Source organism: Macrobrachium rosenbergii, chromosome 10, assembly GCF_040412425.1.
Source record: "Macrobrachium rosenbergii isolate ZJJX-2024 chromosome 10, ASM4041242v1, whole genome shotgun sequence".
In the NCBI taxonomy this organism is placed as follows: Eukaryota; Metazoa; Arthropoda; class Malacostraca; order Decapoda; family Palaemonidae; genus Macrobrachium; species Macrobrachium rosenbergii.
In genome coordinates this window covers 50,933,582-50,955,935 of record NC_089750.1, presented here as the reverse complement: position 1 = coordinate 50,955,935, position 22,354 = coordinate 50,933,582, and the positions used below count along the sequence as shown (strand labels likewise).

Sequence of the window (22,354 nt, the reverse complement as noted above, 5' to 3'; positions counted from 1 at the left end):
TAGATGAGACAAGTGACGGAAATATTCTTGTGGATTATTTGTTTGTTTTATATCATTGGGCAAAGGGATGTTGGGAATGTTGCGCCATTCATCATCTAACTTCTGCAGATCAGCTGAATATATCCGAGGTACTTCTGAAGCTAATGGTGATAAAGATGGAGTCTTCATCAAACATCCGTACGAATGCAGTTGGATACTGGCAATGCACTGCAAAGTTAAGTAACTCGGGGTCAAAGGGGAACCTCATTCTTATCTGGACGACTGCTGTTATCATGAATTGTCTGCAGCGTATACGGATATCATCTATTAACTTTCTGTTGTTTCTGATGTGACGTTTTTATAATTTACACGTCACACTTCCACCAAGTGATTTAGTGAGACGAAATGCTCCTCATTTGATGGGTTTATTTGACTGATATCCTGAATACTGTTAAGTCTGTCATGGTTGTAATAGTATCTCAAGATATCAAGATAGAGGACTTTACATCTGTCATAGAGTAAGTGAACGGTAGGGTCCTTTCTCTGGAATGTTAGATTAAAAGTCGTTATTTCGGGCAAAAAATTATTCAGAAATAGATAATACAAATGGACAGCAGGATCCTGAAGGCTGTCGTGGACAAGCTTCGATGTTGCTAGCCTATCTTCCAGTTGCTTTTCCCTAAAGTAATGAGACAGGGCATTCCACTGCTCTAACACTCGAGCAACAACTTCATGTAGAGAAAGCCACCTTGTCTGTGAAACATGAAGCAATGTGTGTGGTTTCAAATTACAAAATGTTTGAAATTCTTGAAACTCGTGAATCCTTTTTGAGCTGAGAGAGAAATAACTATAGATGTTTCTAATCAAGTCTTCACAAACACGAGGAAGTTTTTGTCGCTTGTGATGCACATAAATGAGCCGAATGGCAAATACATCTTAGTATAGTGATACCAGGTGCAGCATTTCTACTGGTGACTGAATTATTAACCCGCATTATATTGCTCGCACCATCTGCTGCAAATCCTACTAAATTTTCAAGGGGGATTTGGTGTTCATTAAAAAAGGTAGCTAAAAGATTATATAGCTGCTCCGCCATCTTCACTGTTGCCTGGGTTATACAGTATATGTTTAGTAGCTCGAGTAATCGTGTCTCTATGGATCCTTCGATCTTGTCAAAATATTTAACTATTACTGCACAAGTCTTTTCTGTGCTGATATCTGTAATCTCATCTATAATGATGGAAAATTTATTGGACTTCAAAGCTGTTACAATCATTTCCTGTGATATCTTTCCAATTTCCTTAATTACGCGCGTGGCCTTCGATCTTTTTAAAGACATTTTCTGGGCTTATAGAGTCTAGTACTATATCTTTGATTACCTCAATCAAATGACCACAAGAATTGAAAGTAACATTGTGTTCTGCTAAGAACGTAGCCAGTTTGATTTCAGCCCTGGTAACTTTGTCATTAGTGTTTTCTTGTCTGTTCTCTGGTTCATTTTCTTGCTTGGCTTTTTCTTGTGTTGTGTTCATCAAATGGCACTCCGTTCACTTATGACGTTTAATTGGAGTGATGTTAGCGCCACGCCACGCCTTCCAATCATTAGACTAACTTATCTATTGTGTAATTTTTCTTTTCTTGTCTTGGTTTTTTTCCATGTTTCTTTGTCCTGTGTTTTATTTGACGTCTTTTATTTCTCTCGTCTTGAGTTTGTTTTTCTTAGTTTTATTGGCTACTGAAATTCACTGAATTGCATTGGTTTCAAATTACTGTTTTCTTTCCCAAGAAGTGTATTTTTTTATGGTAACATAGTTTATAAAAAATTACTCTCTGGTGGTGTTTTGCCTCTATTTTAGGTCGAAAATGGCTTAGTGTGTTAAAGCGGAAACGTCCCAATGGAATAAAAATGTTGACTATATCGGTAGAAACATAATTCTACTCAGTGCAGACTAACCTAGTGTATAAATATATATCCGTGACAAAGCAGTACGGGAACGTTTTCTTATCATTAGCTATGATAAATATCACATTTCCTATTGCCTGGTTCTCTGTATAATAAAAATACTATCATAGGCTCTATCTTCAGACAGCTGTCACTCTTTCGTCCTGCAATTCGTCATACACGGCAATACTGCGCCTCCTAACATTCTTGGTGTTCTGAGATATCACCCTTCACAGGGATGACTGTAGGAAAGGAAGACGAATATTCTTCAATAATAGTTCCCTTTACGTGCTGTATGTATTATAAGTAATAAATCACCACATTCAATGTTGACCGAAGCACGAAGGTTTCAGCGAATGTCTGTTATAAAAAAACCTTATTTCGATCCGACTCTAAAACACATTTTGTCTGACTCGCAAAATAATTCCAGAAACTTCCTACAGGAGCATCAGCCTTCAAGCATTTTTCTTGGCTATACCCTAAGAATTAAGACCCCTATATACCTGTTAAATGATAGAGAATTTTGTACAGATTTTCATCTGTTGGGTTGGCAAACCCAAAGCATTTTCTTTCACAACGAGCAATGTGAGTATACCTGTCACAATCTGGCAAAATACCTTATACTAAATAGCATGTATATTCTTCTTGTAGTTATTCATTCAATACTGAAGTGCAATGCCAAAGTAACTACGTGATTTACATAAAAAAGAAAACTCTATTAATTACTTTACATGGGCAAATACCATACGAGATCAACCAAGTGAAACTCCATTTGCTCATTACCAAAGTATAATGAAGTTGAGCCTCCTAATTTATTCATTTTCTTATTCATCGGAATAATTAAATATTTTACAATCTTGCTAGATACTGAGTAAATGACGTGGAATCTAAAATTTAGGCGAAAGGCCAAACGCATGGACCTATGAAGTCATTTAGCGCTGAAAGAGAAATTGAAAGTAAAAAGGCGTTGAAGGCGTAACAGGAAGAAAACCTCGCAGTTGCACTATGAAACAATATTGTTAGGAGAGAGTGGAAGGTAAGATTGAAGAAAGATAATATAAAACGGAGTTACAGTAAAAGGAAAGAGTTACAGTAAAAGGAAAGAAGGGGTTGCAGCTGGGGGCCGAAGGGACGCTGCAAAGACCTTACGTAATGCCTACGGGTTAATATTGAGTGAGTTTTATTCCATACACTAATTTAACATAATGATTGCCTTTAGGAAAATTGTGGATAAATCAGGTCAAATTTTAGCTCACCTGGACGCTACCTTAGGTACTCGAAAATTAGTTCACTAACAAAACTGCATTGGCATTCAGATAAACAATAACACCAGCCAAAAAGGTTCTAAATAACATGTCGAAATGGGGAAAAAGGATATTCGGTGTTAAGATACTATCAGCATTCCTATTTTCAATAATTTAAGTTTAAAGCGTTGGTGACTACCGAGCATCATAGTAAAGATTTATGAATAACAAAACTTTTGGTGGTCAACAATAAATCTAAACGTTTTTCACTTCAAAACAAAAATAAAGTAAAATATAAAGATAAGCGAGAAGAAGCATCCCTGCAACGAAGTGCTTTTTTCGTCTGCAAAGAAAAACACGAGACAGCAATCGCAGTTGCAAAGGACATTGCCTAATGGCCAGGAAGATGCATCCGAGATATTATGCTCTTCTTTCTCAGTGGCAACTGCAGACCTGAAAACTTAAGGGAAAAAAAGTGTGTGTGAGAGAGAGAGAGGGGGGTAAGTAACATATATCTAGAAAGACAATGACAGGGTTAAGACGCTATCTCTGATTATTAGACATGTAAATGGACGCATTTTAATCAGATGTGTACAAATAAATAGTATCATCTATTACTATATATTTATATATATATATATATATATATATATATATATATATATATATATATATATATATATTGTATATATATATGTGTGTGTGTGATATGTATATACATATATATATATATATATATATATATATATATATATATATATATATATATATATATATATATATATATATATATATATATATATATATATATATCTTATTTTTTTTTCCTTACATAAATCGATATGAATTTACAAGGACATGACTTTTGTATTCACTAATATTAAGTCTCAGCTATCGTTTGATATTGAATTCAGTATACCTTGGGAATCGCTTTCACCAAAAGATATAAGTGCTTTTGCTAATTCCTGGCCAAGGCAGAAGCACACAACAATTATAATTCCCCTTTGGTGTAAATTATTCCCAACGTATAGTGAATATGATATTAAACGACCTTTCTGGCTCATAGGCTACATTATACAATATATATATATATATATATATATATATATATATATATATATATGTGTGTGTGTGTGTGTGTGTGTGTGTGTGTGTGTGTGTGAGTGTGTGTTTGTGTGCATGTATGTATGTATCTACGGGGTAACGAAGGACAGCACAGTAACTTTCATAGTTTATTCTGCCGAAGTTTCACACCTTTTCTCTGTTGTGTGTGTGTGTGTGTGTGTGTGTGTGTTGTACAAATTACCTTTAAACCTACAATATAGTACTAATGTAATAGTCTTTCAGTTAGTTTTCATGTGATTTGGGCGATTTCGTCACTCACTTTCGCAGAAATTAATGGTTTACCAATTATAAGCTTACTCTATTTCCTTATATGGCTAGGGAAGTTCGTTACCACTTTGAAAAGCCCCCATATTATCTCTGTACTGACACTACAGAAAGCTGTTTCTGAGTCCATTTATACCACAATCTACTTTTCCCTTTGATTTCAAACTTCTCACTCAACTGTTCCCTAACAAATACTTGATCAAGAGTAACATTAATATACACACATTATATATATATATATATATATATATATATATATATATATATATATATATATATATATATATATATATATATATATATATATATATACATACACACACGCATAAATCAATATAAAGTATATGAACCCTAATCGCATGGAACAAGCCCGCAGGGTCACTGACTTGAAATTCAAGCTTCCAAAGAATATGGTGTTCATTAGACAGAAACAACAGAAGGTAATGGGAAATATAAAGAAGGGATCAGTTATCAGAAAAGAAAAAAATATAAATTCATAAATTTCATAAATAAATTGTTAAAAATGAAATTAAATTATCAAAATACAAGGTACGTTGTTTAAGGGTAGTAATGCACTGCTTCTTCGCTTGAACTTTTGAGGTTCCAACTGCGAATCATCCTCTGGGAGACAGTCATCAGTCCAACGGTGAGAGGAATAAAGGAACTCTGGAACTAAAGTTCGACAGCGAGGCATATTTACTGCATATTGGTGCTGCTGTTCAACAAATCTGGTTGCTCTCGGCAGGAAAAGGGGATCAAGGATCAACGGTGATTGTGAAAATCTCTGTTAAAATATAACTAATGAAAAACTGACAAAGAAGAGACCATACGTCGATGGTCCAAGTCATAACTGCTAGCATTAAGAAACAGAAACGTACCACCACGAGCCATTCTATCTAAAATAGATAAATCTTTAGCAGTAGCATGCATGTACTGTGTTCGTGTATATGTATGTATGTATATGTATATATATATATATATATATATATATATATATATATATATATATATATATATATATATATATATATATATATATATATGTATATATATATATATATATATATATATATATATATATATACTTTTTTAACTTTAAGCAGTTCTCATAACGAGAAGTGCCTCCAAAGTAATGGTCACTGCCACATATGTATATTGGGCAGAAGACTCAACAGCAACACATCAAACAACTGCTCAATTCACAAATTCTCACAAACAATTACTTGCTACCTGGATATTAAACCCCTTCCATTCTAAAACAGCCTTCACTCCATCTACCCAGCCCTTTCCAGTTTTTCCTCCCCTTCCCCCTAACAATATTGAATTATACACCCTCTTTACAAACTTATCATCGTCCATTCATCTTTCCAACTAGGCTAACCTTTTTACTATTTCTACGTTTCTCCCCATTTTTATCTTATCAATTCTTCTTAGCCCCCCACGCCCCCAACACACACACACACACATATATATATATATATATATACATACATACATACAGTATATATATATACATATATATAAATGTCTCCGTGTGTGTAGTATATGGCCAAAAGGAAATTGAAACAATGAGGTGCTAGATCCTTCCCTTTAATCTAAGTCATTTTAAAGCAAACTACCTACAGTGGAACAAAAGATTAGAAAGAAGACTAAGTTTCACCAAAAAATCCACAGATTAAAGAGGGGTATATTACTATTTTTATAGATACAAAAGCCATCAGATTTTAAAAGGTCTTCAGGTGAGGAACAGCTCTCAAGGACTAACAGAGTTAACTGGATAAAGTAAGGAAAGGCAAAGGACATTAACAAAGATTACCGAGATTCTTTTTGTTTCTCTTTTAAATTTTAGCATTCCTCGTTAATATATGTGTCCCAAGAAGTACATCATCAATTGTAATACGCGTGCTGTAAGCATTAAATACGTCTCTCTGGGTGGAACAGTATATACACAAGCTACTTGAGCGAAATGAAATAAAAAAATTCTTCTTGCAAAGAGGTCCACAAGGATTAAAGGTTACGAAAAAAAATGAAAATATGTATTACATCTCGATTAATAATCGCTGAGTTGTACTAAAGTACAATATATCCTACTACCGGACTAACCCTTTCTAGGGCTTTCTATTTACAGCAAGGTAATACCAGCACATCCGAAACGTATTTTTCTTCCTTCATTTCTCTATCTCATTCTCTACCTGCCTGAGGTTCATATACCACCTGAAGTACCATTCTGTTTCTCGGAGGGTCCTTCAATTATCTGTTACACGGACGGCACGGCAAAAACCAATGTCCACTTTTTCTTCTGATTAGTTGCCAGAAAGTATCCTCCTTCCATCTATTTCCTCTCTGATGTTGCACTTTTCTTTTCTCAGTATCAGATACCATACTTTCATTTTTCTATGAGAACTATATTCGAAATGAGCCTTTTGAAGTTGAATTCGTATTATCCAGTATGAATTTAAACATGTCTTTATTTAAAATGTGAGGATCTATCAGCATTCAGTTTACTACACAAAAACCTATTGGAAGTTACAGCCAATTACAAATAACAATTCACGTGATGGAACTTTAAAATAGAGATCTTCCAGAAGTCCTCCAAGCCTACCTCGACAAATACGTAGGGAGGCAATAACTCATTAAAGATTTTATCTATGATTATTAGCTTTTTGATCTTGTACATACTTGTGAGAGTATCACAAAACTATCCACCTGTACCCTCTAAGATCATTTAAATATTAAGTGTCATTCAAGATCATTTCTACCTCAGGTGTCATTTAAGATCATTTCTATTTCGGGTGCAAATCTTTAACTGCAGTTGTTTGTTTTATACAAAAATATATTACCTCGCCGTATACGAGACAACAAACGTAAGTAAAATATGCCGATATTTAACAAAAAACCTCTCGAAACTTTTCCATCTTGAAATAAGTAATATCGTATGGGGTAATCACTTCAAGGCAAACGGGACTGAAAGTAAGCGAGAAACTCTCCTGAAAAATAAGCAGGACGTTTTATCATGAGAGCTAATGAGGTTAAAGAGTTTCCTAATTGCCAAGAAGAAAGTTTGATTAAGTTGTCCACAAATATTGGCTGAGGTGAAACTCGCACCGTTATGAATAGGTCACCTTTATTAAAGTGTAATTCAGATGACAGTTATATGAATACATATATTTTTTCACCAGTAAGCAGTTTTATATAGTACTGGGTGGCCAAAATAAAAAAAAAATAAAAAATGAATAAAAATACCGCAGCCACTTCGTGCTTTAAAAGTAGGATTAATGATGAACCGCCTCTAGGGAAAACTTTCGCATCAACCCCTTCATGTACAGGAAGCCCACCAACAGGAAACGACCACCAAAGCATGTTGCACGAATCACCTTCGCAGCTATTTGCTTCTTAGATTATGACCCTTCGGTTTAGGATTTCTCTCATGCTCTCCAATCAACACTTCATTGGTGTCCTTCTCCTACTTCCTCCAAAAACTTTCCAATTTTGCTCAGATTTTACAAAGTTATTATCGCCTTCCATTCTACTGTACACTCACACGCGTGCGTATTGTTATGTAATATATATGTATCTAAAGAACAACTGTAAAATCGACGTACTTACTGGCACTTTAAACCGGCAATCGAGAGAGAGAGAGAGAGAGAGAGAGAGAGAGAGAGAGAGAGAGAGAGAGAGAGAGAGAGAGAGAGAATGATGTGCTTACCGAGTAAAGAAATAGATCTATCATCTGTCAGCTACATCTCAAGAAGGCTGAGAAATATGAAGTGAGTCTTTTTCATTTCTTTCGTTGCGAATGCACGCGTTATGAAGCCATTACTAAAATACCACTAAATCAAAAAAGATATAAAATTCACCTCTCATATTTTTTTGCCGAACGTTGAAAGTCACCAGAGACCTGTTGGAGAGGGAGTTGGAGGTAGGGGACCGGAAGGGGGCGGATGGGATGGGGTGGCACGGAGGAGTCTTAAGATTATAAGTATTTGAACTGGAGTGACTTTTATCGTAAGTCCGAGAGTATAAGAGCCTTCCTTTAATTCAAGGAGGATGTTTGGTGTTCACTAAAGCGCGAAACCTTTTCAGAATACTTCGCTCGGATTTTTTTCCCGTTGCCCTGTCTTCGCAACTACGATGCCGTAAATAACCTCTACATTTTTCTCAAGTCCTTTCTATACAGAAGGCAGTTTTGTCTTTCGGTATTTCTCAAAGACAGGTCTGAAAGAGGCGAATTCGTTCGTTTCTGAGATGGCAAAATGAAGACAATGAAAAGGTGAACGAGAGAATGTTTGAGGGAGACAGCGAACTTAATTGTAAAAAGACATCACTTTCTTGTTAAGTCTTGCAAATTTGGGAATTAAGACTCATTTGATTGCTTTTACTGCTTCTTACTTAACAATATTGATAGGTTTTAAGTAATAAACAATTTATGATTCTAGTTTAAACAAGTTTGAAAAGTTTTAAAGCAATAACAAAGTATAATTACTGATCTATTTTAGTCAATATTTCAAAGGGAGACTTTTGTTTTTAAAAGTTCCCCCGATACATTAAATCTCCGTCTTGAAGCAGCACCGTGCATTGTCCGCCCTTACTTTGTTTGTAAGCGCTACCTAGAGAAATTACTTTAGCAAGAACTACAAAAATAACTGACAACATCAACCGAATCATGTTGATTTTCAGGAGTACTGCTGCCACTTTGCTACCCAATAAGGAAAACAAATGTTCCTGTTTACCTCAATAACATGAAGAAACCATATACAGAGGAAATCTGAACTACCGATAAGGAATGACTTCCACTTCCATAGCCTACTTTCCGCTGGGCATGATGTCGTGGTCACCGTACCATCAAAGTGCATACAGCTGTTCATGTCACCAAGCCGAGAATCGGCTTACTTTGGTGAAACTAAATTCGTGCGGAGACTTACTGCATTGCTGGACATACATGCGAAGGTTCCAAAGCGGCAACTGAAAAGCTAGCTAACCAAGGAGGTTCAGGTTTCGTGATGAAATTCGGCACCTATTGGTTTTCAGACTAAGAATATCGCAAGTTAGCAGTTGTTTTGTAAATAAAAGAATAGCTGGGTAATAAAAATACCTATTTATAAATAATCTATTTTCGACAAAAATCTTTGTTGAACTTTGGACATAACTCACGCAAGATCATCTTTAGTAAAATAAATATACAATTTATCATTGAAATCATAATAATTATGAACAGAGACATATGAAACAGTATCCAAGCTTTTGCAACAAAAAATCTGATTTATACAAACTTACATTTTTACCCACAATAATAATCAAATCTGACCATATTATAGTATGTTCCCGATCATGTAACTGCAAGCAATATACGAAATATTATTACCATACATTTATGCATAAGAAATAATGGAAATAATTAATAACTATGTACGAGACAATAAAAAATGTTTTGTCACAAACATTTTATTTGTGTCAAACCTCGGTTATCTTATCGCTTGTCCTATATCAAATTACGTACAAGATATATATGAAATTACTTTATATTTTTGTTTATATAGACATTTTAAAAGGAAATCTCAGTTTTCCAACAAAATTCTTATTTACTCGGATTTCAATTCTCACCTAAAACAATCTTTTGACTAGATCTAGATCATAGGAGTCCAAGATAATTGTATATATAATTGAAATCGCTACAAATTTTTTATATCTGTATCTTCTGAGAACAACAAAATCAGCGATTTTCCCAAAAGCTGGACCAACTTAACACGTATCTGACTGCACCTAAGGGAAATGAAAAGTGTAAAACTCCAGCGAGAAGCAAGCTCAAAGTAACTATACTGAAATAGATATCAAACTAGAGAGATCAGGCATGATCTCTCTGTAGATGAGTCTTTGGCGTAGAATCCTCCAAAACATGCATGACTACTCTGAACACAGTCATCTAAAGTTTGCATGCGGAATGTGGCAAGTATAGCGTATCGACCGCAAGATAGTTCTGTGGCAGACACGGGAAATGTCCAAAGGACTGGGATGGATGGAAATGGAGCTATTCACTGTTTATGAATGGAGTCATAACCGGGAAGGAAAGTTTCTGTGGATGGAGTAATGGAAAAAGTTAAGGAGAGATGCATGTGCGTTTGCGGGACACCAGATGATAGCTTGCTGCAGCTGCTGCAATAGTTGGAGATAATAAGATGTTGCAGAAGTTGGGAAAAGAATAGACTTCAGGAAAGATCACTGGACTGATAGTGGGTCTTACAAACAGGAATTATATCCTGCAAGTCAAAGATGTGTCAGAAGACTCTGAGATTATTTTTACAAGCAGGATATCAAATCAGAAATAGAACAAATTAGTAAGTTTACGTGCTGAACAAGAAAGAATAGCAGGATTAAAAGAAATCAGACTAGTAATGACAGTGATGAGATTATTTAGAAGTTATGATTCTAAGGGGAAGGTTCTGGGATGATGAAGTCTACGACTGGAATTCGAGTTGTAGGCAGTGCACTTATGATTAAGGGGAGCCATAAGGATAACATCGTTGCAAGTTATGAAAAAATACGTTTATTTTACAAAACAATTTCAGATTGTAAATGACGAAAACTACTTGCAATTGGTAAAAAATATATATTTTTGGTAATAAAATTATGAATTTTCTCAGTTTCAAATAACCACGAACAGCCAAAGTAACTGTCAAAAATGTAATATCAGTTTGGACTGAAAAATGATTTAAAGAACTATCTTAAATTGCAGGAAAATAACTAATTACTTGAAGTAAACTTGTCAGAACTTTAAAAGAGGGAAGTTTCTTAAAAGTCTCTAATAAACATGTAAGAGCGACATAAGTTGGAAACTTTTGAACAATTACAGACAACTACTGAAGACTTTTAATTACATGGAGTATACTTGCAAGTGAGATCCAGACCTCACAAGCGTTCCTGTTTAAGAGAAATGGTTGAAGAGGGTTAGCTGTTTGTAGCAAAAAACACGAGTGAAATTTGAATCCCCTCTTTACAAAAATACAAAATTGGTAAAAATACAAAATTAATTAAAATTACTGCAGCATGGGGGAAAATTATAAGTGGTAATGAGCCATGATATATAAAGAATACCTAAAACAAGATAGAAGAAGATTCGCGAAAAAACTACCAAGGGTAATCAGCAACAGAAAACCACCAAGGCGATTAACACAATAACCCCAAATACTCTGCAAGATTTATCATTTCCTTTGTGAATACAAGGACGCAGCATAATTGCCCAGATACTCTGCGTCACTTATATTTTCTTTCTCAGAAATCACGAGGCCGATGTTTTCCTTAAATACCCATTCATGCATAATAAAATAATTAAAACAAGGTAAAATCCTGAATATAGATCGTACCGGTAAAGGGAACCAAAAACTCCGGCAAAAGTCACACATGCCACATTAAAAGTTACAGGATTACAACCAAGAGCTTTTCTTTGGCTCTTGTATCTCTAAGGGACACTTCTGACGAACGATTAAGAATTTATATTACAGTATCACTTGTTTTGTATAAATCTGGGCTGTCAAGTACTCACACACTTTCCGCCATTCAAAGCTTAAGGAAGTAAAAACAGGAAGCTGGAGCACAGGATCTGAACGTGTAACTAGGAGAAAATCCCACAGCTGGACGATGTAATAATTAATGAGGTTGGACAGTAAGATTAAAGAAAGGAAGCAAGAATGGAGGTAAAACAGAAGGCTAAAAAGTGGGTGAACCTTGAGACGAAGGGACGCTGCAAACATCCTTTGTTAATGCCTACAGTGCACCGCATGAGGTGTAGTGACGGCATTAATCCCCCTAATGCAACTGGGGAACACTGAAAAATTAATATAGCATGCATTCATCAAAGACAAAACCAATTCATTTGCGTATGCATATGTATGTATGCATGTGTGTATGTATATATATATATATATATATATATATATATATATATATATATATATATATATATATATATATATATATATCTTCTTCTTTCTTTTAATATATATATATATATATATATATATATATATATATATATATATATATATATATATGTGTGTGTGTGTGTGTGTGTGTGTGTGTGTACGAGTATACTATCATAGTCTTTTTGTACGAAACTCACTTTCCTTAAAGGGCCATTAAAAAAATTACACTAATGACGATGTCTGTGCAGAATACAGTATAAGCGCACTGCCCTCTAACATATATATCTTTCGAGCACTTCCCCATTAAAAAATTAAAAAACTACAAATGAAAATTAGAGATTATATAACTAGTAGTCTTTTTTTTTTACATTAACAAGGAAATCAGTTTGAGATATTTCTGTTGAAGGATTCAATGTACATGAAAATAGCTATGAATGCTATGAACTTACTTTTGGCGTATTTAATCAGAAGCATAGCACATATTTCACTAAGCTACATAGCACATACTTCACTAAGCTAAGTCTCTGGCCAGGTGTAAAATTATAACTAAATATATTTGGCTAAAACTAGCGTTTTATGAACTGGTTGTTTTGCTTCTTTAAAAAAGTACAAAGGAGAAAGTGTGACGAATGGTGCCCAATCTAGAAACAAATGACACATCATGTCATGTCCTGGTGCCAATTGCGTCTACCAGAATTCTTCCCGAATTTATTACTAAAAATAACATTTCTACCCGAATTCACAGTCTTAGACGCAAATAATGTTAATGTTGGCCTAGATGTTAAGAAGCTTTCCTTTGTTGGGAAGAGACGAAAATATATTACTCTTGGTAAAATAAGAAACCTGCATTGTTTCAGCAAAAACCACAATATGCCCTCTTAATAAATTAGAAAATAGTTTTCCGAAATTATATAATCTTTGACCATCTAAATAAATTCTGCTGCTTTTAACGGTTCAAAGCCACGTCAGCGAAGTTAGCTTTGGTCAGAATACTAAAATTCTACTACAGACAAAAAGGAATATCATGTACCATTGAACAACAGATATCTGAGATCGAAAACGTGATTCTAATCATTATTATTATCAATATTTCTAGTTATTGCAGTAGTTATGAACCAACTTCTTTTTCATAACACTGCCATTTACAGCTCATTACTTTTAACATAATTGTCACCCACATCAGCCACTAACACCATCATCATTACTGTAATTAACAAAACGCCCATTGAAATAAATCTTAAACGAAGCTGTGTATCAAAGAAAATGAACCTGATGACGCATTATTTTCTCCCTCAAACAGAAACTGTACAGATTCATCAACTGCGTGGAGCTCGTGTCTCCACACCATTCAGCAAAGGAACTGGTAAACAACTTGAGGACAGGACAGATTATGGGGCTCTTTCAGAAGTCAGTGAAGAGGGTAGGTATCCACTGGAATTGCTTTCTTGAAAATTACTTGAATGTCAATAAAATATGTTGATACTCACTTCATGCAAAACTATACATCTGTTGATCAGAAACTCATAATAATTTATTTTATTTCAGTTAAATATTCTGCTAAACCTCAGACTTTGAAACTACGATTTACAACGCAGAATTTCCGCCATGTGCTACACTAACCGCGGATTGACATATATTTCTAATAAAATACCCAAAGTCATCTGGAATCCCGTCACATGAACGATTTTTCGCTCTGGAAATTAAATATAAATTTTCTTGCTCACAATTCAAGTACTCTTTCGAATGAGTTTTTTATGTAAAGCCCGTGCAAAACTTTTCATTGAAATATGTTTTACATATAATTTACACACACACACACACACACACACACACACACACATATATATATATATATATATATATATATATATATATATATATATATATATATATATATATATATATATATATATATATATATATATATATATATATATATATAATTTAAATATTAACTACTCTCTAAAATACTAACATACATCATTTATGGTAAAGTAACTGTAGCACTGTGTAGCTATTTAACATAGAGTAACCAAATGTTATTTAGAAACTGAAAACATAATTATCCCACTGTGCGAATGCGTGAAATTCAAGCAAATAAAAAAATTGCCTGCTTCTTTGATTTCTTTCTTGTGCTCTAGTAATAGCGAATCTTGTAAATGGTTCAGGATTTGTTTAATAAATAACGTGCACTTGATAAACAATCATATAAGTAAAAAATAATACACACTGCGCACTTCATGACACCAATACTGAACTGCATTTACATGAAGTTAAATCAGCTTGAACAAGAATCAAATTGTGCAACTTTTATTGAAATGTAAGCAGAATGTTTTCACAATTTCATTTCAAAGTTTTAAAATAATTTATTTTCTACAGCCAGCGATAACACACACTTCATCCAAGTAACCAATATTGTTGATCATTCACGTAACTGATATGCTGTTCATGTAAACTCTCGAAAATTATTAAGCTCGAAAATGTCAGGAGTTTATGGTAGGGCTTTTGAGGTAAGCTGAACAAATGAAGTGCAAAAGAGATATAAACCTATCGGTGGAAATGCTCGCTGAGGCTTGAAGTAATAATGTCTGGAATGCAGCCAAGTGGTGATTGAGAATCGATGCACAAAATGTCAATATTTCATTCTTCTAAAATCTTTCCCGGTTTTCGGACCTTTCCCAGATTTTAAGACTCTAAGTCTCCCCGGAAATCTCTAATGCAGAAAGTTAAAGGACGATTATTAAGAGGGTCGAGACTCAAGAATGAAAAAGCCTTTGGCAACGGTTGGAAAAGTTACTTTCATTATTGCATTTTAAAAAGGTAGCTCAAATTCTGAAAACAAAACGAGATATAATAAGCGTTATTACTATAGGTTAATTGCGTCATAATGATTAGCATACAAATCTCTCTTTGATAACTAAGACAAAAAAAGACTGTTTATAAATCCTCTGGTGCTTCAATCATCGATCGCAAAATTCACGAACGTGCCCGCTTCTGAAATTCCTTTATCAATTAAATAAATTATACAACAGACGAAGTGAAATTTGCTCGGGAATGATCAAATTTCCATTTCAAGCTCTAGTTTACTAAATACAAATTATATTTGGAAGTAAATCTGGAGAACAGAAATACATTAATATTCAATGTATTTACAACAAATAAATAACGTAATAGGGGAAAATTCAATATTGATTGTGCATAAATATTTTTTAAGAATTAACTAACTCAAGTGAAGGTTTAAGTATAGGGTATCAATGCTAACAAGAAATGCAGTGCTTAAAAGTATTCACACGTAACAGTAAATATTAGTCATTACGAGTTTTGACTAGAAATGAAAGACAAAATTTTCACTCGAAAATAAAAATAAAATAAGGCGTGGGACAAAACACTTGATCTGTTTACTTAAAATATCAACAGAGTAATTGCAACAAATAATTTCGCCTCTCGGGTCTTGAGCACACAACACGTAAACCAAGGAAAGGTAAATAAGTATATTAATATACAAACATTTTTAGAAAGTTTGATTTCGGCTGCTTTTACACCTAACATTGTTATTAATAAATTAGTCAGATAACTAAAAACCATAATCCCATCGCAGCAATATTACTACCAAAGGAAAACAATACAAATTAATAAGTGAATTTCTATGAATATAATCCAAAAGACAATACTAATTGCTATTACCCTTAATTAGAAACTGTTATAGATTGTTCCAATATAATGGCGCTTCAGTAACAGATAAAAATGTCTAAAGGCACATAACACTTCAAAAAAACACACACTTTAAAAAACACACGCACAACGGTGACCAATGCAAATGTCCTTCTAACACACAACTCTCACGAAGCTGACTAATCAGATCTTAATGACTTGCTTTTCCTCAGAAGGAAAACGAGCAACGTCGGAGGAGGAAGAGTAAAGCGCAATTCTTTGAAATGATTCAAGAAATCAGAAGGTAAGTATCTGCCATTATAACCAAACATCATAGGGCTAAGGCATAAAGTTGACAAAATGAAGGGGAACACAAAAGAGAGACGAGAGGATACTGAACTAGAGTATGTGCATAGGAAACACTGAGGCTAGATGATGACTATTAACTTTGATCCCATTGGGTTTTACCATGACAAGGAATGAGGAACCATTACCTATTTTTCAGTCCTGCATGAACAACTGATTTAAAAAAGAATGGGATTTTAGACTACCTTCGTTATTTAGTACCAAGAAAGAATAATTATGGGTACTTCACAGAGTTCCATAAAAATTCAGAATAGCTAGATGCAATATCAATTATTCTAATATCTGCTTCATTAACTGCATAATCGGTTATCTTTCATGCACTACGGAAATCCTTAAATCTAATCATTTTTAACCGATTTTTTTTTCAACAAACTAAAACTGGGGCAAAGTCTTAAAACTTTAAAACTGAGGCATCGATGTCAAGGTTGTGCCATCATGCATCAGTTCATTGAATTCCCACCTCAGTGATTAATAACATAATTATACTACACATGCTCAATTTCAGTCAAGAACAAAAGAAACCTTTACCTGCCAATAATGGGAATATTCTTAAATAAAGAAAGGGTATCCTCAGTGCTATAAATAGCATTATAACGATATACACGAATACCGTTGCAAAAAGTACTACAGTATGGAAGCATACATAAAATTCAAATTATTATACGAATATCAAGCAGAGAAAGTTATTTCAGTATACTTCATTTATGACAACAAAACGTTCATGCACAGGGTTTGTGTATAATTTTTCAACCTCGGTTTGAAGAAAGCAGTATTATTGTAATTTTAGAATGCGCCTGTGAATGAGTTTATTAACCCCAATGTAAATTATGCAGAAATAAAATTTTTACATAAAAGAAATCAGTTTGATAATCAAACAATCTACACGTATTGGTATTATGAGCAGTTATGATACAAGACAACTTTTAAAAGTAAAATGTAACATTATCATAAAAAAAACAAAAATAACACTTTACACTGCAATTTTTCAGAGTACAGAAAGCTGAGAAGGAAGAAGAAATACCTGAAGCAGAGGTTCCCCTCACTGAGAGCAAGGCACCTTCCCATACTGAACCAGAGGTACCTCCAGTCGAACCATCACCTACCCCAGCAAGCAGCTCTGTTACTCCTTCCCATAAACCTCCCCTTGGACATCGTCAAAAAACCACAAACGCACAAGCCACCATTGCCATAGACTACATCCCTGGACCTAATCCTCAAGAAGATTCTGATGGTATTATCAGAGTTAATAGCTCTCAACCTCTTGGAAATATTAGCTATGATAATGCTACCTATTACAGCCAGAGGGGAAGTGCTGATCGTGAAGAAGATTCAGAATCAGGGATTCTCATTCTAAGGGTTAAGGAAGAAGGAGTTCATGAACGAAACTGCCTAAACCAAAAAATGGAAAGCCTTCAACCATACAGCCCGACAAGTGAGAGCCTAGACAACTGCGATCACTGTTCATACCCAAGCCAGGATGATGGAACCAGCATTCACAGCAAAACTTCCGGGGGGTGTCTTAACTGCTTACAGAGGCAAGACAGTAATAGACAAGAAAGAAGGGATAATGGGAGCACTTATTACCCTTGTAATGTATCGTTTGGCACTAGGGAGACACTAATTAGAGAGCAAAGAATGCCTACACATGATGGGACCATCAAAACTCCACGTCAACGAAGCAGTGATCAAAACCCACCTGTCTGCCAGCCAATCCCTTCATGTAGGAGTTCAGGAAGTTTAAAATCTTTTCCAGGCTACACAAGCAGGCCAAAGCAAGGTAATGTGGCAGTATGGAGCTCTAAATCATTAGATCAAATGGATTCCCATGAGGAGGGATTAATAGAGGAAGTATACGAAGGGGTGCGGCTGGTACCATTATCTCAACAAGCAGCATTGCAGTCATCAGGATCACTTCAGTTAGTTGCTGCTCTTTCTCCAGGTGAAAAAGAGTTCATTTCACTATTTACTAACTAGTCTTTTGAATCTAATTATAATGTCTATTTATTCAAAACACTTGGTTGTGTCAGATTTTCAAAAATAATGCTTACCAGTCGATTGTTAAAAAAAAGTTATTCCTGATTATCCCTCCCCTTCCTTCTGGTTTCTCTCTGACGAGAAAACATGTATTTCCTCTTAGGGTAGTTCTTCCTTAAGCATATTAACTGGTCAACTGTGATTATGCAGATTAAAAATTCCATGTCACCTTTCACAAGCCAACACTTATTCCTAAATAAAATTACCCAAAGCAAAAGTTTACTGTCAGTTTTTTCTCTAAGAGTTTAAACATACAACTGATAAATCATCTACATCTATTTTGCAGGTTGTGAAAGAGTTAATGCAGACCATCTTCGGCATGTCACAAAGGCTGATTTATGGAGATTGTGGCAAGATTCTGAGATTCAACTCCGAGCCAGATTACGTCAAGCAGAATCTCAGCGTGATGAATTGCTCAGGAGACTGTGTCAACTTACTTCCTGTGATTCTTTAGGCAAGGTTCCAGATAAGCCTGTGATGCCTGAAGAATCAAGAGTAGTTAAAGAAAAATCGGTTCCTGGAAAATTTGGAAGTTTAGATGCCTTGCTTGAGGTGAGCGACATTGACTTTTCAAAACAGACAATGATTCAACCTCAACATTCAGCCGAGATGATAGTGTGCAAGGAACAGATCAGAACTGCCGAGTACAGGGTTTCTAATGATAAATGGGCTCCTAGAGTTAAAAAGACTATCAAAAATACTTCTGAAGTGAGTTTCAGAAATATTGGCGAAAATGTACCTCCACCATCAGCATCATTACGTAGACAAAGGATGAGATCACAAGACAAACACGAAAGAAGAATCACTTTTGAGCCTTCATTAAGTCTAGGAGACGATATATTTCAGGAGCGACTAAACCCACCTCCAAAGTTTGAAGATAAACCTCGTGATGAAGGTCACATCAGCAAAAGGGAATCAGAAGAGGAGTTAACACCAAGGAGAAGGACACCGACGCGACGAAAACACAGTCACCCTGTCGTTATGGAAAGCTCAGTTGATTATCCCATCGGTTACCCTCATACCCCGCTCCCTCTACTTCACTCTCTCCATCAACAAACAAAGCACGAATCATCAAAACAGTCCAGCCTTAGGCATCGGAAATCTACACACAGAAAAGAGGAGCAAAGCGCGCCTGAAGAATTTGACGATCCACTGCGAGCACCCCCACCCATGTTTAGTTCTTCCAGAGGTCCTTCAGGAGATCAAAGTGGCAGCAGCGAAGAATGGCATAATCCACATTCATCAAATGCAGGTCAAACACCACGCAGATACTATTACAGGGACAGAGAAAGAGACAGGGAAAGGGATAGGGATAGGGATAGGGATAGGGATAGGGAAAGGGAGAGGGAAAGAGAGAGAGAAAGAGATAGGGGCTTGTATCACCCCCGTCCACAGTCAGATTCAAGCAAGATCAAAAGGACGGCCTTCAAGCAAGGGAACCCCAGATATTCTGGAGGTCGAAGGTCACAGGATCGTAATCGAAGTGGGTCTTCTTCGGGAAGTTACCACAGACATCAAGGAGCCAGGAAAAGGACATCTTATGAACAATCGTCCTCATCGGAGGACAACATTAATACATCCTAAAAGTGCGCGAATTGTTTTGTTTCAATTAAAGGTGTTTCTCTATTGGTGATATCACCCCTTGGAGTGTAATGTCTGCCAGGACAGACGGTGTGCTTTTATATTCTTTACAAAGTTGGGCATAATAGCGTTTGTTAACAAACCAAGTAAGTGGACGGGATACTTTTTAAATAAAATGTTTTCACAAGCGTCTGCTTCAGTTTAAACAAATCAACTCATCTTTGCTCTCCTGCTTACAGGACGCTCTACAGTGTTGTTTATAGATATAAAATGCTCAATTAATTGAAACATGTTGGTTAATACAACATTTCTATGCGTCGCGTAAGTACCATTCGAATAATGTAAATCAAAAATCCAAATTCATATCTAAAACCTAATATATACGCTTATACCTCAACAGTGTAAATTGCCTGTGACCGAACCAGATGAAACAGTTCGTAACGTGAAGAAAACAAGGAAAGGGAACAAGGAAGGAAAGTCTATGGTAAACATAGACCTGAAAAAAACTATCGCCATCTCTTTGCAAAATCCGCAGTTCCGAACTTTTAGTGGAAATGGCCAAAAACGAAAGGAAATTTTAGAGGATACTCAATGAAGCAATATAACTTTTTTGAGAGTTTCGACTCTTTTTCTCTTTTTATGGTGAAAGTTTTTGAGTTAGTTTTCGTGTCGTGAAATCTTTCAAAATTACATTGCCTGTAACATTTGTACTACCGCCATAGAACTTTGTATTAGGAAAAACATATGCTTTCTTTAACGTCAAGATTAAGTAACTCTGTGGGTACAAGTAAAAGAAAGAGGGATTGTCGGATGAACAATGTGAACTTTTGATCAACACGAACACATACAGAGAGAGAGAGAGAGAGAGAGAGAGAGAGAGAGAGAGAGAGAGAGAGTTTATAAAGTCAAACTACAGCATTGCTGGTGTAATGGGTTGGGTATGAAAATTCACATTACTCCCAGTACTTCCATTACTCGTGTCCTTTCCATAACTACTACTGTTGCTAATTCTATTACTAAAATTATCACTATCATTAATATTCCAGGATTTACAATCTCCAGAGTTCCTGTTTCTCTGTATAACACTGATAAAAGCTACCAGACTTCTACAAACGGAATTCACTCCTCAAATAAACATTTTGCTGAAAAGTACAATACAAAGACATGATGTCACTCAACATCACTGAAGTGAGCTCTAGACGTTTCCAGACTGATTTTGTTGAATGAATACACTAAAATTTTAATCAATTGAAGCCGGAAAGGAAATTAACTTTCGTTAAATGTCAATATGACATCTAAAAGGAAAAAACTACTTATTTTTCATCACATTCCTCTCTTGTAAAAGATCACAGAACTAAACGGGCTGTTCACAGGGAGCAAGATCATACTGGATCAACTGACTGATTGGTTGGTCTGGTACATAAATCTGGCGTTGCACTACTGGACCAAAATCTTGGACAAAGAAGAGGAACTTCTCCCTGCAACTTTTCAATGTTGTACAATAATAACTTGATCATAAATTATTATTTATGATATATAAAGACTCAGTGCTTCAAATACATAGTACCAATATTAATATGACGTTAACTAATTTTTTACGCCTATTGTGATACCCTCGAACAATATGGCAGCGATAATGAAATTTTCATGCAAATTAGGGCCTTACCGAAGCTATCTCGCTGACGCTGGTATTATTGCGCTGTAATGTGGTTTGTGTGTAGTTTCAAAGCTATGTTACTACAGACAACTGCAACTAGCTAAACGGAACCTCCTCAAAAAGTAGCATAAAGGGCAAGAAGCGTTTCCAGATTCACTTGAATGTCAATTAGAAAGCATTTTGGTAGTTAAGGTACATAATAACGAATTTTCATGGGCGAAGGCATAATAATAATTTTCTTTACCTTTACCAAACTTCACGAAATAATAATGGTAACAGAAATCTGGGCAATGTTTTCTATGTGGTGGCAAAAGGACCACTGTTAATGCCAAACGTCAGTAAAAAACAATGAACTAAGAAAGGGAGTGGTGAATGTAAACTCTAAGGAAATCAGAATGAACTCATCCTTTAAGATGAAAGACTATAATCAAAATGAAAAGAATAAACAAGGAAAGAATTCCAAAACTAGGGGAGGGGAAGGGGTAAGAAATATTGCTCTGAACTGAGCAATTACTAACCTGAAAGTTGCCAGACAATCATTTGAGGAGACTAGAATGAACACTCAAATCAATGGAACAGGATTCATAAAATTATA

General features: G+C 35.2%; 1 protein-coding gene across 1 annotated transcript in view; it reads left to right on the top strand.

The window, feature by feature from the left end:
- LOC136842629 (uncharacterized) overlaps nucleotides 1–20,233 on the top strand; it is a 1,039,791-nt gene extending 1,019,558 nt beyond the window's left edge. The window contains exons 12-15 of the mRNA XM_067110244.1: nucleotides 13,771–13,890; nucleotides 16,355–16,425; nucleotides 17,477–18,426; nucleotides 18,808–20,233. Of these exons, the coding sequence (XP_066966345.1) occupies nucleotides 13,771–13,890; nucleotides 16,355–16,425; nucleotides 17,477–18,426; nucleotides 18,808–20,105 (2,439 nt within the window). The 3' untranslated portion in view covers nucleotides 20,106–20,233. The remainder of the gene's footprint in view (nucleotides 1–13,770; nucleotides 13,891–16,354; nucleotides 16,426–17,476; nucleotides 18,427–18,807) is intronic.
- The last annotated feature ends 2,121 nt before the right edge of the window (nucleotides 20,234–22,354 follow it).